General features: G+C 37.9%; 1 protein-coding gene across 1 annotated transcript in view; it reads right to left on the bottom strand.

Annotated features, from left to right (window-relative positions):
• The window catches only part of LOC125389392 (charged multivesicular body protein 1B2), a 60,124-nt gene that overhangs the window by 19,540 nt on the left and 26,239 nt on the right, over positions 1–14,345 (bottom strand). The window contains exons 3-5 of the mRNA XM_048417949.3: positions 11,426–11,572; positions 11,023–11,091; positions 10,829–10,936 (exon numbers count right to left, since the gene is read on the bottom strand). Coding sequence (XP_048273906.1) covers positions 10,829–10,936; positions 11,023–11,091; positions 11,426–11,572 — 324 coding nt within the window. The remainder of the gene's footprint in view (positions 1–10,828; positions 10,937–11,022; positions 11,092–11,425; positions 11,573–14,345) is intronic.

Genomic DNA, 14,345 nt, shown 5'->3' with positions numbered 1-14,345 from the left:
GAGAAAAAGAGTTGGCTCTTCAAAAAAAATCAACAAAATAGACAAACCTTTATCCAAAATAACCAAAAGGCACAGAGAGAATATCCAAATTAACAAAATCAGAAATGAAAAGAGGGACATAACAACAGATATGGAGGAAATACAGAGAATCATCAGGTCATATTTCGAAAATCTGTACTCACCAAAATCAGAAAAATTAAAGGAAATGGACAACTTTCTGGATAAATATCACTTACAAAAATTAAATCAAGACCAGATAAGCAAATAAAACAGACTTATAACTGCTGAAGAAATAGAAACAGTCATCAAAAATCTCTCAACCCAAAAAAGCCCAGGACCAGATAGTTTCAGCTCAGAATTCTACAGACTTTCAAAGAAAAACTAATACCAATACTCCTCAAATTATTCCACACAATAAGGAACATTGCCAAACTCTTTTTATGAGACAACAATTACCCTGATACCCAAATCACAGAAAGACATTACTAAGAAAGAGAATTACAGACAAATCATACTCATGAACATCGATGCAAAAAGACTAAATAAAATACTAGCAAATCGAAACCAAGAACACATCAGAACCATCATCCACCATGATCAAATTGGTTTCATCCCAGAGATGCAGGGATGGTTCAACATATGAAAATCTGTAAACGTAATCCACCACATAAACAAACTGGAAAATAAAACCACATGATCATCTCATTAGATGCTGAAAAAGCTGATGTCAAAATACAACATCCCTTTTTGGAGAGAGCAGGGATACAAGGAATATACCTAAACATAATAAAGTCAATATACAATAAGCTAACAGCCAACATCAAACTAAACGGAGAGAAACTCCCAGTCATTCCACTGAAATCAGGAACAAGGTTATCCACTCTCTCCATATCTATTCAATATTGTTCTTGAGGTCCTAGCTAGAGCAATAAGACATCAAAAGGAGATCAAGGGGATACAAATTGGAAGAGAAGAGGTCAAACTCTCACTGTTTGATGATGATATGATAGTTTACATAAGCAACACCAAAAATGGTACTAAGGAACTTGTAAAACTCATAAACACTTTCAGTAATGTAGCAGGATACAAGATTAAGTCAAAAAAATCAGTAGACCTCCATGTACACAGATGATAAAAGGGCTGAGGAAGAAATCAGAGAATCAACACTCTTCACAACAGCCACAAATAGCATAATAATATCTCAAAGTAACTCTATTCAAACAAATGGAAGACTTGTATAACAAGAACTTTAAATCTTTGAAGAAGACACCAGAAAGTGGAAAGATTTCCCATGCTCTTGAATAGGCAGAATTAACATAGTAAAAATGGCAATCTTACTAACAGCAATCTACAGATTCAACACAATGCCCATCAAAATCCCAGCAAAATTCTTCACAGACCTCTAAAGAATGGTACTCAACTTCATATGGAAAAGCAAAAATTCCAGGATAGCCAAAACAATCCTGTACAATAAAAGAACTTCTGGAGGCATCACAATCCCTGACTTCAAACTCTACTATAGAGCTACAGTACTGAAAACAGCCTGGTATTGGCATAGGAACAGACAGGGGGACCAATGGAACCGAATGGAAGACCTGGATATCAATTCACACATCTACGAACACCTGATTTTTGACAAAGAAGCAAAAATATCAAATGGAAAAAAGAAAGCATATTTAACAAGTGGTGCTGATGGTTCTTCTATATGTTGATATCCAGTGATAACATGTAGAAGAATGAAAATAGTCCCATATCTATCACCATGCACAAAATTCAAGTACAAATGGATCAAAGACCTCAACCTCATAGAAGAGAAAGTAGGAAATACACTTTTTTGGAGATCTTGGGCCACTGCTAGGATCTGGGAGTCTTTATCTGATATAAACTTTTAATTGCCATAAACGCCATATTCTGCAGATCTCTGAAGTGCTTAGAGGGTTGTCCAGGTATATCTGATTAGACAAACTTTTTTACTAATTACTTGTTTTAAGCTTGACTTTAAAAACCTATATAAGGAACTAAGGGTTATCCCTTTAATTAATTATATCAGTACATTGATGATATCTGACTATTATTAACTTGTATTTTTTAATTGTCTACAATAAGTTAGCTTTTAAAAGACTAGAACTTTATGTTTCATATCTGTCATGTTTTAGCCTTAAAAATCCTTTAAGTATTAATATTCTTGTGGCACTGCTAACAGTGGGAGAAGGGGCTGTCTCTAACTCTTTTGTTGTTGGTTGGGCATCTATTCCTCATACTGGGTTGCCTTGTCAGCATTAATTCCAAGGGGAGAAACTTAGTCTTACTGCAACTTGGTATGCCACATTTTGTTGATATCTATGGGGGTCATGACTTTTTCTGAATACAAATGGAGGAGTAGTAGACTGGCATGGGATAGAAGGGAGGTGGGGGAGAATAACTGGGAGGGGAAACTGTGGTATAGTTGTCCTCCTGGATATTGGAAGTAGACAAGATTGCCAGGCAAACTTGGGTGCATGGGGGGTGGGGGGTGGAAGTAAGGGGAGATGGTTAAGGAGAAGGGAGAGGGGGAGGATTGGGGATGGCTTGGGGGAATGGGATGGGGGGAGGGAGGAAGGATGGATATGGGAGCAGGGAAGTATATATCTCAACTAAGGGAGCCATTTTAGGGTTTGCAAGAGACTTGATTCCAGAGGGGTTCCCAGGCCCAAGGAGAGGTCCCCAGATTGGTCCCTGGGCAGCAGAGAAGAGGGTGCCTGAACTGGCCTTGGGCCATAACCATACTGATGAATATTTTGCATATCACCATAGAACCTTCATCTGGCGATGGATGGAGATAGAGACAGAGACACATATTGGAACACTGGACTTAACTCCCTAGGTCCAAATGAGAAGCAGAAGGAGGGAGAACGTGAGCAAGGAAGGCAGGATCAGAGGGAACCTTCATCCGACGATGGACGGAGATAGAGACAGAGACCCACATTGGAGCACTTGACTGAGCCCCCAAGGTCCAAATGACGAACAGAAGGAGGGAGAACATGAACATGAACAAGGAAGTCAGGCCAGCTGGACTGGGACTGAATGAGCATGTGATCAAACCGGAGTCTCTGAATGTGGCTGACATGGGGGCTGACTGAGAAGCCATTGTCAATGTCACTGGGTCTTGTTTCGTCTGCATGTACTGGCTTTTTGGGATCCTAGTCTGTTTGGATGCTCACCTTCCTGGACCTGGAGGGAGAGGGGAGGAACTTGAATTTCCCACAGGGCAGGAAACCCTGACTGCTCTTAGGACTGGAGAGGGAGGAGGAGAGGGAGTGGGGGGAAGGAGGAAAGGAAGTGGGGGGAATGGGAGGGTATGGGGAGGAGGGGAGGAAGTCGAAATTTTTATAAACAAATAAATAAATAAATTTGAAAAAAAATTAGGAACATGTGCTTATAAAGGTACAAGAAGCACACAAAACACCAAATAGACTGAACCAGAAAAGAAACTCCCCACAACACACAATAATTAAAACACTGAAAGTACAGAACAAAGAAAGAATATGAAAAGCTGCAAGGGAAAATGAGCAAGTCAACAGTAAAGGCAGACCCATTAGAATAACAACTGACTTATCAATGGAGACTCTAAAATGTGGGACCCTGTCCTCCCTGATCCTTGAGACCAAAATACTGGATGCAAATAATGTTTATGCTAACCAGCTAAGCTTCCTGCTAGTTCAGTCCTTGGTTCTGCTACAGCCTGGTACATTAGCCTGAGGGATCTATTTTACTTTAAAATGGTAATTTCTCAACCTGCCTCAAAGAAGCTCAGGCACCAAGGCCCATCTAACCTGTCTGACATTGCCTTGTACCCTCGACCACCTGCCTGGGGAAAAACTCCCACAGAGGCCAGTTTCCCCAGCCCCCACTGGGTGGGAGGAGTTTTCCTTTACTGGGGCCAAAGGTATTTTAACCCTGGATTTAGTTGAATAAAGGGGCATTCTCTTCTTGAGGATGACTGGAACTCTGTATCTGTGTGTGTGCGTCTTGTGCTTTAACCCCTAGGACAATATGGAACTCGTGGGATGTGGGTGGCGTGGAAGGACGACCCCTACACTAAAAGACAGAAATGGCATGGACAGATGTTCAAAAAGCTCTAAGTGATCACAAATGCCAGCCCAGACTACTACACCCAGGAAAATATCGATAAAAATCTACTATAGCTAAATCTAGATCATACAATCAACCTAAACAGATCCATGAATCCCAGAGACATAGAAGTAGCAATTAAAATCTTTCAACCAAAAAAAAAAAAAAACCTCAGGGCCAGATAGCTTCAGAGCATATTCTACCAGACTGAAATTCAAAGAATTAACACCAATACTTCTCAAATTATAATGAAAGAACACTGCCTAATTCTGTTTATAAGGCCACAATTATCCTGATACTTAAACCACACAAAAATCCAACAAAGAAAAAAAACTGTAGAACAATTCCCCTGATGAATGTAAATGCAAAATTTCTCAATCAAATGCTCTCAATGAATATAAAAACACATCAAAAAGATTATTCACCTATCAAGTAGGCTTCATTCCAGAGATGAGGGATGGCTCAACAGACAAAAATTGATAATGCAATCCACCACATAAATAGACTAAAAGACAAAAACCACATGATCATCTCATTAGATGAAGAAAAGGCTTTTGACAGAATTCAACACTTCTTCATGAAAAAGGTCCTGAAGACACTGGGGATACAAGGGACATACTAAAACATGGTAACGATCATATACAGTAAGCCCACAGCCAATATCAACCTAAATGGAGAGAAACTAATATCTAATCTCTCCATATCTACTTAATATAGTACCTGAAGTCTTAGCTAGGGCAATAGGACAACTGAAGATCATGGGGCTATAACTAGAAACAGAAGAAGTTAAAATCTCCTTATTTGCAGATGGTGTGATTATATACATAAGTGACACTAGAAACTTCTACAGTTGATAGACACTTTGAGCAAAGTAGAAAGATGCAAAATTAAATACACAAAGATTGATCTACAAAATTCAGTAGCTCTCCTATATAAAAATGACAAATGAACTGAAAAACCAATCAGGGAAACAACAACTATCACAATAGCCTATTTATATATTTCATACGGCAACCCTAACTAAGCAAGTGAAAGACTTAAATGATAAAATCTTTTTATGACACTGAAGAAAGAAACCAAAAAAGATAACAGAAGATGGAAAGATCTATGCTCATGGATTGGCAGGATTAAATAGACAAAATGGCCATCCTATTAAAAGCAATGTAGATTCAATGAAATCTCAATCAAAATTCCAACATAATTCTTCAAGAAAACTGAAAGGACAATTTTCAGCTCATGTGAAAACACAGTAAACCCAGGATAGCTAAAGTAACTCTAAATAATAAAAATACTGGAAGTATCACTGAACTCAAATTGTCCTACAGAACTATAATAATAATACAGCACAGTATTAGCAAAAAAAGACATGTTGATGAATGAAATTGAATTGAAGACCCAGACTTAAGTCCACACAGCTATGGACCACTGATCTTTGATAAAGAAACCAGACATATGCACTGGAAAAAAGACATCATCTTCAACAAATGGTGCTGGTCAAACTGAATAGCTACATGTAGAAGAATGTAAATAGAGTCATCCTTATAACCCTGAACAAAACTCAAATCCGAAAGCATCTTCATAAAAGGTCTAATAATCCAAATCTGGTAATATAGAATGTACAATCACATTGAATTCACTGGCCCATAAAAGTCTTTCTGAAGAGGATCCATTAGCAAAGGCATTAAAACCAACAATAAATGGGACCAGATCTTGCACAGGCAGGAGAGCATGGTGGATTCCCACCACCATACAGAGATGTTTCCAGTCCACGCACTGCACTGCAGGACATATTTAGCTATTACTCAGATAAAAAGTGTTTATGTGTTGCATGCTCATTCTATTCTCAGAGTTCAAGTGCTGAGCATGGCTCCTACAAGACCTGGCAATAATGGCACGATCACCATGTTGAAAGTGGAGAGAGGCAGAACCAGCATCCAGAGCAGCAGCAACCAAGCTGCTTACCATTTTAAAAGCTCTTCAAGACAGTAGAGAATTACAGGTAATGCGGTAAGGACAGATTCAGACATAAAAGAACTCTAAAAGAGTCATAGTGTTGGATAAATGTACATAGGCTTGAAGAGAGAAAAAAAAGAGTATAGAGTTGAAAAAAAGTAAAAAAACAAAGTCTTTAAAGAGACAGAGTACAGTCAGTCATAGATTAAAAGGAGTAAAAAATATGCCACATAAAGATGGACAATTCACAGAGAGTCTGGATTATGTATATTATTGTATTTTCTTTGAATTTTTGACTGTGAAGGAGCTAAGTACAGTTTAAGTAAGTTTCATTGTATGGGCTGCGAAACTAAACCAACAAGGTATCTTGACTTCAGAATTTAGGTCTAAAAAGAGGTTCTTCTTTTATTTCCACAGAGGATGAGAACCTGTGGATTGCTTCTAGACCAATATGGTTTGATAGACTACACTCCCTGGAAGGTCACCGTGAACACCCTCAAAAAATTATTTTGCCCAACTGCTGACTGAGATGAACCTATCACACAGGATACACCATGAAAGACCTGATTAACAGTGCCCCCAAACAGCAGGAATCAGTATGGTCAAATCTACGCCCATATTCCCAAATATTATCTATAAATGTTTGTTTACATTTAAAGGGGATATGATATAGATATGAATAATTTGTTTTGGTATGGATCTTGGTTTATTGATACAAATTTAAGGTAAATTTTGTTATACAGTGTATGTATATTTCTACCCTTGATTAAGATATTGTGTTTGTGTAGTTCATTTAAAAATGTAGTGTATAATTAAGAAATATAGGTTAATAGACAGTCATCTATAATAGTCAAGATTGTAGTCATATTAGTTAGATTTTCCAGACGTATAGAGATATATTTCAGTTAGATAGGTATTCTTCAACTCTTTCAGAGACCTTCAGAATATGGCATTTAAAACTGTTTAAGAACTTAGGACTTTTCTTGACAATGAGACACCTTTGCTCCTGGCAGCACCAGTTACTTCACGAGGAAGATGGGCATCGAAGAGGCTTCTTAGCCACGTGGACAAGAAACTGCTCTTGCCTGGACTGCTTAACTGGACATGCAGGACCCACGGAGAAATGACTACTGAACTTGCCTAAAGGTGAAATGATCATTCGGAGTTCCTCCTTCATGAAAGTCTGCCAGACATTCTGCAGGATACAGAGGAAAGTGACTGAACTGTCTTTGAAATTTCCTGCTTCATGGAAAAGTCTGCTGAATACTACGGGCCTGTAGGCTGAAGATGGATGCCCCAACGGTACAGAAGAACTTTGGATGACTGTCTAGGCAGTGAGATGTCTCTGTCATTTCTAGAGTTTTGGAAGTTGCTTACAATGCACTTCCTGTTTACTTAGGTAATATTATATTCTTCTGGAGTCTTTGATGGAGTTGAAAAATAGATAGACAGTTATAGTTTTCCTTAGTTAGGATAAAAGACCAAGTAGATATAAATATTGTAACTTTAATCTTGCTTGATACCTGTTTTGTTATATGTAATTTTACTATGTTAAAGTCAAACCCTTCCTTTTTATTTAAACAGAAAAGGTGAGGTGAACTGGGAGTCCCCTCTGTGTGTTGAGATTACCTTAATGAATAAAGAAACTGCCTTGGCCTGTTGATAGGAAAGAACTTAGGTAGGCAGGGAAGACAGAACTAAATGCTGGGAAGAAGAAGGGTGGAGTCAGAGAGAAGCCATGGAGTTGCCTCGGCCAGAAATAGATGTGCTGAAACTTTGCTGGTAGGTTACTACCTTGTGATGATGCACAGATTAATTGAGATGGGTTAAATTAAGATGTAGAAGTTAGCCAACAAGAAGAGCTAACGGGCCAAGCAGTGATTTAATTAATACAGGTTCTGTGTGGTTATTTAGGCTCTGGGCGGCTGGGACAAACAAGCAGCCCCTTGTATCAGATAATGACATTCTGATATATATATATATATATATATATATATATATCTTACTCAGTCATCATCAGAGAAACCTCTGTTTGCAGTGGATGGGAACAAATAAAGAACTCACAACTGGACAGTGTACACAGAGTAAGAAGCCTTGGAATACACAGTCCTAAAAGAGATGTCTTTATCAAACCTCTCCACTCAAGGCTCAAGGAATATGTTGAAGAGGAGGCAGAAAGATTGTGAGAGCCACAGGGGAGGGAGGACACCAAGGAAACAGTGACTTCAAGATACAACAACTGACACACATATGATCTCACAAAGGCTGTGGCAGCATGGACAGAACCTATACAAAGTCCCAGTCAGATATGAATCCATCACTGAGAGGACAAAGTGGACATGATCTCCCATCCCTAACCAAGAAACTATCTCCAGCTGACAACAGCTTGCAATGGCAAAATTAGTTTTCTCCAATAGAGTCTCACTGGGTATATAAACCATGTTTGAGGACAGGCCCCATGCCCAGCAGTAGACAGCCAACACTAAATTGGTGTGGGAAGTCCTTCTGTATATGTGTTGCTCTTATTGGTTAATAAAGAAGCTACTTTTGACCAATGGCTTAACAGAATATAGCCAGGCAGAGAGAGAGAGAGAGAGAAAGAGAGAGAGAGTAAGCAGAGTCATTGAGACACCATGTAGCCACCCACAGGAGACAGACACCACACTGGAACCTTGCCGGTAAGCCACAGTCATGTGGTGATACACATTTATAGAAATGGGTTAATTTGGGGGCTGGAGAGATGACTTAGTGGTAAAGAGCATTGCCTGCTCTTCTAAAGGTCCTGAGCAATTCCCGGCAACCACATGGTGGCTCACAACTATCTGTAATGAGGTCTGGTGCCCTCTTCTGGCCTGCAGACATATACACAGACAGAATATTGTATACATAATAAATAAATAAATATAAAAAGGAAATGGGTTAATTTAAGATATAAGAGTTAGCCAGAAATATGCTTAAGCTATTGGCCAAACAGTATTGCAAATAATATGGTTTCTGTATGATTATTTTGGGTCTGAGCTGCAGGGAATGAACGAACAGCCTCCCTCAACAAATAGGCGTGCCAACATGGTCAACTATATCCACATAAGACAAGGGATTCTAGACACAAAATAGCAGAGTTAAGCATGGCATTTTGGTAGTAGCATTTTCTTGGGTGGACTCTGTTTGTTAGAAGCAAGCTGAGGCATAACTCTTTTAAGAGAAGGCTTCCTGACTCAGCAGTAGCAGCAAAACCTACATGGCTTCATTAAGAAGGCTTCCTGGTTCGTGCAAGTTGCAAGAAAAGCTCTGACTCTTTTGGGAGGTCCGGCTACAGAGCATTTAAATGGGGTTTGTGAGCAGAGTACTACAAGGTGCTTAATGGCAACAGAGAAATACTGTGACCTGACCCTGGATCTGGGGCAGAGAGAATGGCTTCAGAGGCAGTGAGCATGCCTCTGCCACATTGGACAGGGCAGAGCCAACAAGCAGTGCCAAGAAGTTGGTCCTAGCCACTCCTGCTATTTGTAATTTTTCTATGTTAAAGTTAAAACCTTCTTAAAGAAAAAGGGAGGTGATGCATGCTGTGAATGTTTTATTGACATTGGTTAATAAAGAAGCTGCTTTCAGTCATTGGATTAACAGAATATAGCCAGGCTGGAAGATATAATGGTTCCTCAAAATCTTAAACTACTATTTAACTGAATAATTTCACTATGAGTTTTACATTGCAAGGAAATGAAAATAGTTTTAAAGAGACACAGGTACTCTCACATTGATTGAAAATTCAGGAGAGCCATGAAATAGAAACAACTTTGGTTCCTATCAACCAATGAACAGAAGAAGACCTGTTTATCAACCAATGATCAGAAGAAGACCATGTACTACATACAAAATACTACTTATTCTACCCAAAGAATAAAATTCTATTGTTTGTCACAAGATGGGTGGTATACAAAATAATAAGTGAAATAAGTGAGGCAGAGAAAGTCAGGTACTGTATAATATCAATTATATATGCAAATTGAGGATAGAAAAAATGGTTATCAGAGGCTGAATAAGATTGGGTTACAGAAAAGTTTGGTAAATTAGTATTAAATAACAGTAAGTTTGGAGCAAGAATTTCTGGTGTGTTATAGCACAAAGGAGTAACTATAGTAACAGTAAAGTATTATTTACTTCTAAACACTAAAAGAAAGGGTTTTTAGAACATTAATATATCAATGTTTGAGTATATATGTGGACATTGATTTAAACATTAAACAATTCAAGTAGCAATATTATATTATCCAAATATTATGTACTTTTAAAGTTTAATGTTATTAATAAGATAAGAGCATTAGCAAACATGTAGAAACAGGCTCTAGATTCTACATGTGTGATCCAATAAAATAACCAGAATTCCAAAGTACACTAGGTGCTAAGTAACATTATCCTCTAAAACATTCCCCAGAATCTGAAGGCAGAGCAGTAGCAAGCTGCCTGACTACCACCCTCCCTCACTCACTCTAAGACACAGTGTACTCACATAAGGTAAGAGATTTATATTCATAAAGCCATTACATTTTGAAAGCAAGTCATTTGTTGTTTTGAGACAGGTTCCCACTATGTAACTCAGGCTGGCCTGGAATTTACTCCATAGACAGGTTAGTCTTGACTTCATAGAAATCTTGCTTCAGCTCCCAAGCACTAGGAAGCTGCATGCTTGGATTAAAAGCATGTGTCACTATGGCCAGATCAAGTCATTTTAAGAAACCATTCTAATTAAAAAAAAAATGATTCTTACCTGTGGTGTTGTTAGGGTTGTAGTGCTACTCATTGTATCTTCCATTTGTTGTGTTTGAACATCCAATGTTTCAAACTGATGTTCAAATTTGTCCATTAAGGCAGAAATCTATAAAGATATGGTCATAAGAAAAATGTACTCTGAAAAGATGCTATCTGTAGCATCAAGTAATAATGATAATTGTTTGTTTTTACCTTTTCAAGGTTCATACTCCTCAATGTAGCATCCATAGATTTAACTACACCTGCCATGGATTTTGTCACCTATTTAGAAAATAAAACTGATTTAGTAACATGCAAATTTTATAAACTTTTAAATATATTATCTATATGTCAACTTAGGAAACTTGCCTATTACTGTCTTTAACAGTAAAATCACATTCTGTGTCTAGGTCTAGGTACTGTCTATTTTAGATTATTGATACTTCTTAGCAGACATCAAATAAAACAGTTGAAAAGTCCACTGCCAAAATCTTTTTCCTTACTAAGTCTAATTTTCCATGAAGTCCTTTATTAACACCATATAATACCCTGTAATACACGAATTTGCTATTTTTGTAAGTCTTCCTACTCTCATTAAATGCCAGTCAAGTCTTACCTTGCCCATTGTTACTGCAGTTTGAACTCTGGCTGCCACAGCATCAACCCTAGCACTCATTCTCAAGAAATTGATTGCCTGGTTTTTCTGACGGATTGCATTTTCAGCATGAATTCTTGCAACTTCTGTATTGCCTTTCTGAATGGCCTGTTTTAAGCAGAAGTAAAATAGTGTTGAAGAAAAATAGCAAACCAAGACACTGGTTAAGGCAAAGAACAAAAGTACAGCTATTTTTAAAAATTAAATGCTACTAAATAAACTATAGTCTATAAGAGGTTTTAATTAGCCTTTTGGCATCTAATTATTATAACAGCTAAATAATAATTTACAATCCTATTCTCTTTTAATCTCATGGTTAGAAAATACACATGTATTAACAGTTTAAGAAATTAGAATATGCTGGACATGGCACATGCTTTTAATCCTAGCATTTGGGATGCAGAGGCAAGCTAACTCTGAGTTTGAGACCAGCAAGTTCCAGGTAAGCCAGGGCTACACAGTGAGACTTTGCCTAAAAAATACAATAGAAAGAAACCAAAAGGTAAAATTGTTCCTAGTTATATCACCATGTTATTTTCATTGTTATTATTTTAGTACAAATTTTCTTAATGTATAAATACATTTATTACTAGTTTGTAACAAAAGCAAACACATAGAATATAGTTTCGAATCTTGTTTTCTTTCATGCTAAAAATATCACTTTAAGTTAAAAGCATACTTATCTACATCATTGTTTCTAAGGGTTGCATCATACAAAGGTCACTGTAGTAAAAGAATTATTGGTCATACATAAAATGATTCTAGATGTTACACAGACATTAGGTAGTTTCTATATGATTTTATTGAACAGGCATATGAAAGTGCTGTGTAACAGGAATCCAGCCTTTTCCTGGTATAACAATAAGATTAGGTATACAGCTAAAAGAAAATAAAATTAATTTAAAGAAAAAAGCGTTAAATAAATAGTTCAGAAAACACAACAAAGTGAAATATTATAGAAAGTACAGAAACTCAAGAGTGAGATCCTAATTTTTCAATAAAATAAACAGCAATTTTAAAACTCTTCTAGTATATATAGTTTTACACGCTTTCCAACTGTTTCTATAAGACAAATACCTGGATATTGACTACTGGATGCAGATGTATATTTGAATTTAATTATACTCCCAATGATGCTTATAACAAGTTTCACCTTCTAGAATATTGTTATTGTTTTATTCACAGGTAATCAATGTAGAATATTATTATCGTAGTCCATTATGATCTAAGAAGTAAAATGTACCTCTCCATGACATGGAACCCATACCTCACATTGTTTGGGTAACCAAGAACCTAAGACTAGATAGGCCGATGACCTAGGGGAAAACCAAACACTACTGCTCTACTAGAGGAATGTAGCAATAAAATGTCTGCCAATGATATTCTGCTATACTCATTGATCAGTGCCTTGCCCAGCCATCATCAGAGATGCTTCTTCCTGCTGCAGATGAGAACACATACAACGACCCACAGCCAGAGATTATTCAGAATAACAGATTTTGGAATACTTGGCCCTAAACACGATGTCTCAAATCTCTCTAGTGTTTAGAGAATCCCACAGAAGAGGAGGTAGAAAGAGTGTAAGAGCCATAGGAAATGCCGGACACCAAAGAAACTAGGCCTTCTAAACACAATAGGACTGACTTACATATGAACTCACAGAGACTGTGGCAGCAATACGAGATCAGCATGGGTTTGTACCAGATGGGATCCTAGAACAGACAGAAGTAGACAGCTCCCCACCAGGTCCAATCAGAACTTAGTGCCAATTGATATCCACTTGCAAATGAAAAATTAGTATTCTCCAAGGGAATCTCATTGGGGAAAGAAAAACCCTCTTAAGGGAGGGTGGGCTGTTAGGAATCTGGTTCTTGAATTTTCAGACTCCAATAGGGACATTTACCATAGTGAGAGAGACATGAGTGAACATGTAAAATATAAAATGGTTCATATCTTAGCTAGAGAAAAAGAAAGCAGTCCTGTGGATATAAAGCACAGAGGGTGGAAAATCAGCAGTGAGGAAACTCTGTATAAATAGGTTACTATTAACACACCAGGAGCGCCAACACAACTGAAGTCTACAACAGGAGAAATCAAAAATTAAAAGTTCAGTAATAAATTGGATATGGCTTTGGAGCCATTTTAAAACCGTGACTTTTTGCTTAGAGGGAAGAGATAAAGACATAGTTCTGATCTGAGCACTGACATGCTATGACTTCTCTTAAAATACTTCCTCTGGCTGCTGGGTTAAGATTACGTTTATGGGGGTCGAGGGGTGGAGCTCTGTACTTTAGTGGTAGAGTCCTTATCTAATAGGAGTAATGTTTATTGGGTTTCATTCCTAGCACTGGGAAAAAACACCTCTAAAACAAAAGCATTATGGGAACAGGGTCAAAATAAGGAGGCCAAAACAAAGAGGCTAATCGGAAACTTGTTTGCAGTAAGTGAGGTTAAGATAACCTGGGTAAGAAGTGATCAGATTTTAAATACCTTAGAGAAGCTAAATAAGAAGATGAACCTGATGAAGATTATTTAGCTATCCACCAGGAGGTAGGAAACAGACAAGAGTCCCAGAACCCTCATCTGGCGATGGATGGAGATGGAGGCGGAGAACCACGTTGGAACACTGGACCTAGCTCCCTAGGTCCAAATAAGAGGCAGAAGGAAAGAGAACGTGAGCAAAGAAGGCAAGGGCAGAGGAAACCTTCATCCGACGTTGGATGGCGATACAGATGGAGACCCATATTGCAACACCGAACTGAGCCCTCCACGGTCCAAATGAGGAACAGAAAGATGAAGAAAATTAAAAAAGTAATCAGGACTGCGAGGGATGCGAGCACCCACTGATACAAGGGAACTGATATAATGAGAGTTCACCAAG

This window comes from Myodes glareolus, chromosome X, assembly GCF_982192425.1.
Source record: "Myodes glareolus chromosome X, mMyoGla1.1, whole genome shotgun sequence".
In the NCBI taxonomy this organism is placed as follows: Eukaryota; Metazoa; Chordata; class Mammalia; order Rodentia; family Cricetidae; genus Myodes; species Myodes glareolus.
The sequence above is the reverse complement of the archived record's forward strand: the minus strand, read 5'-3'. Positions and strand labels throughout refer to the sequence as shown.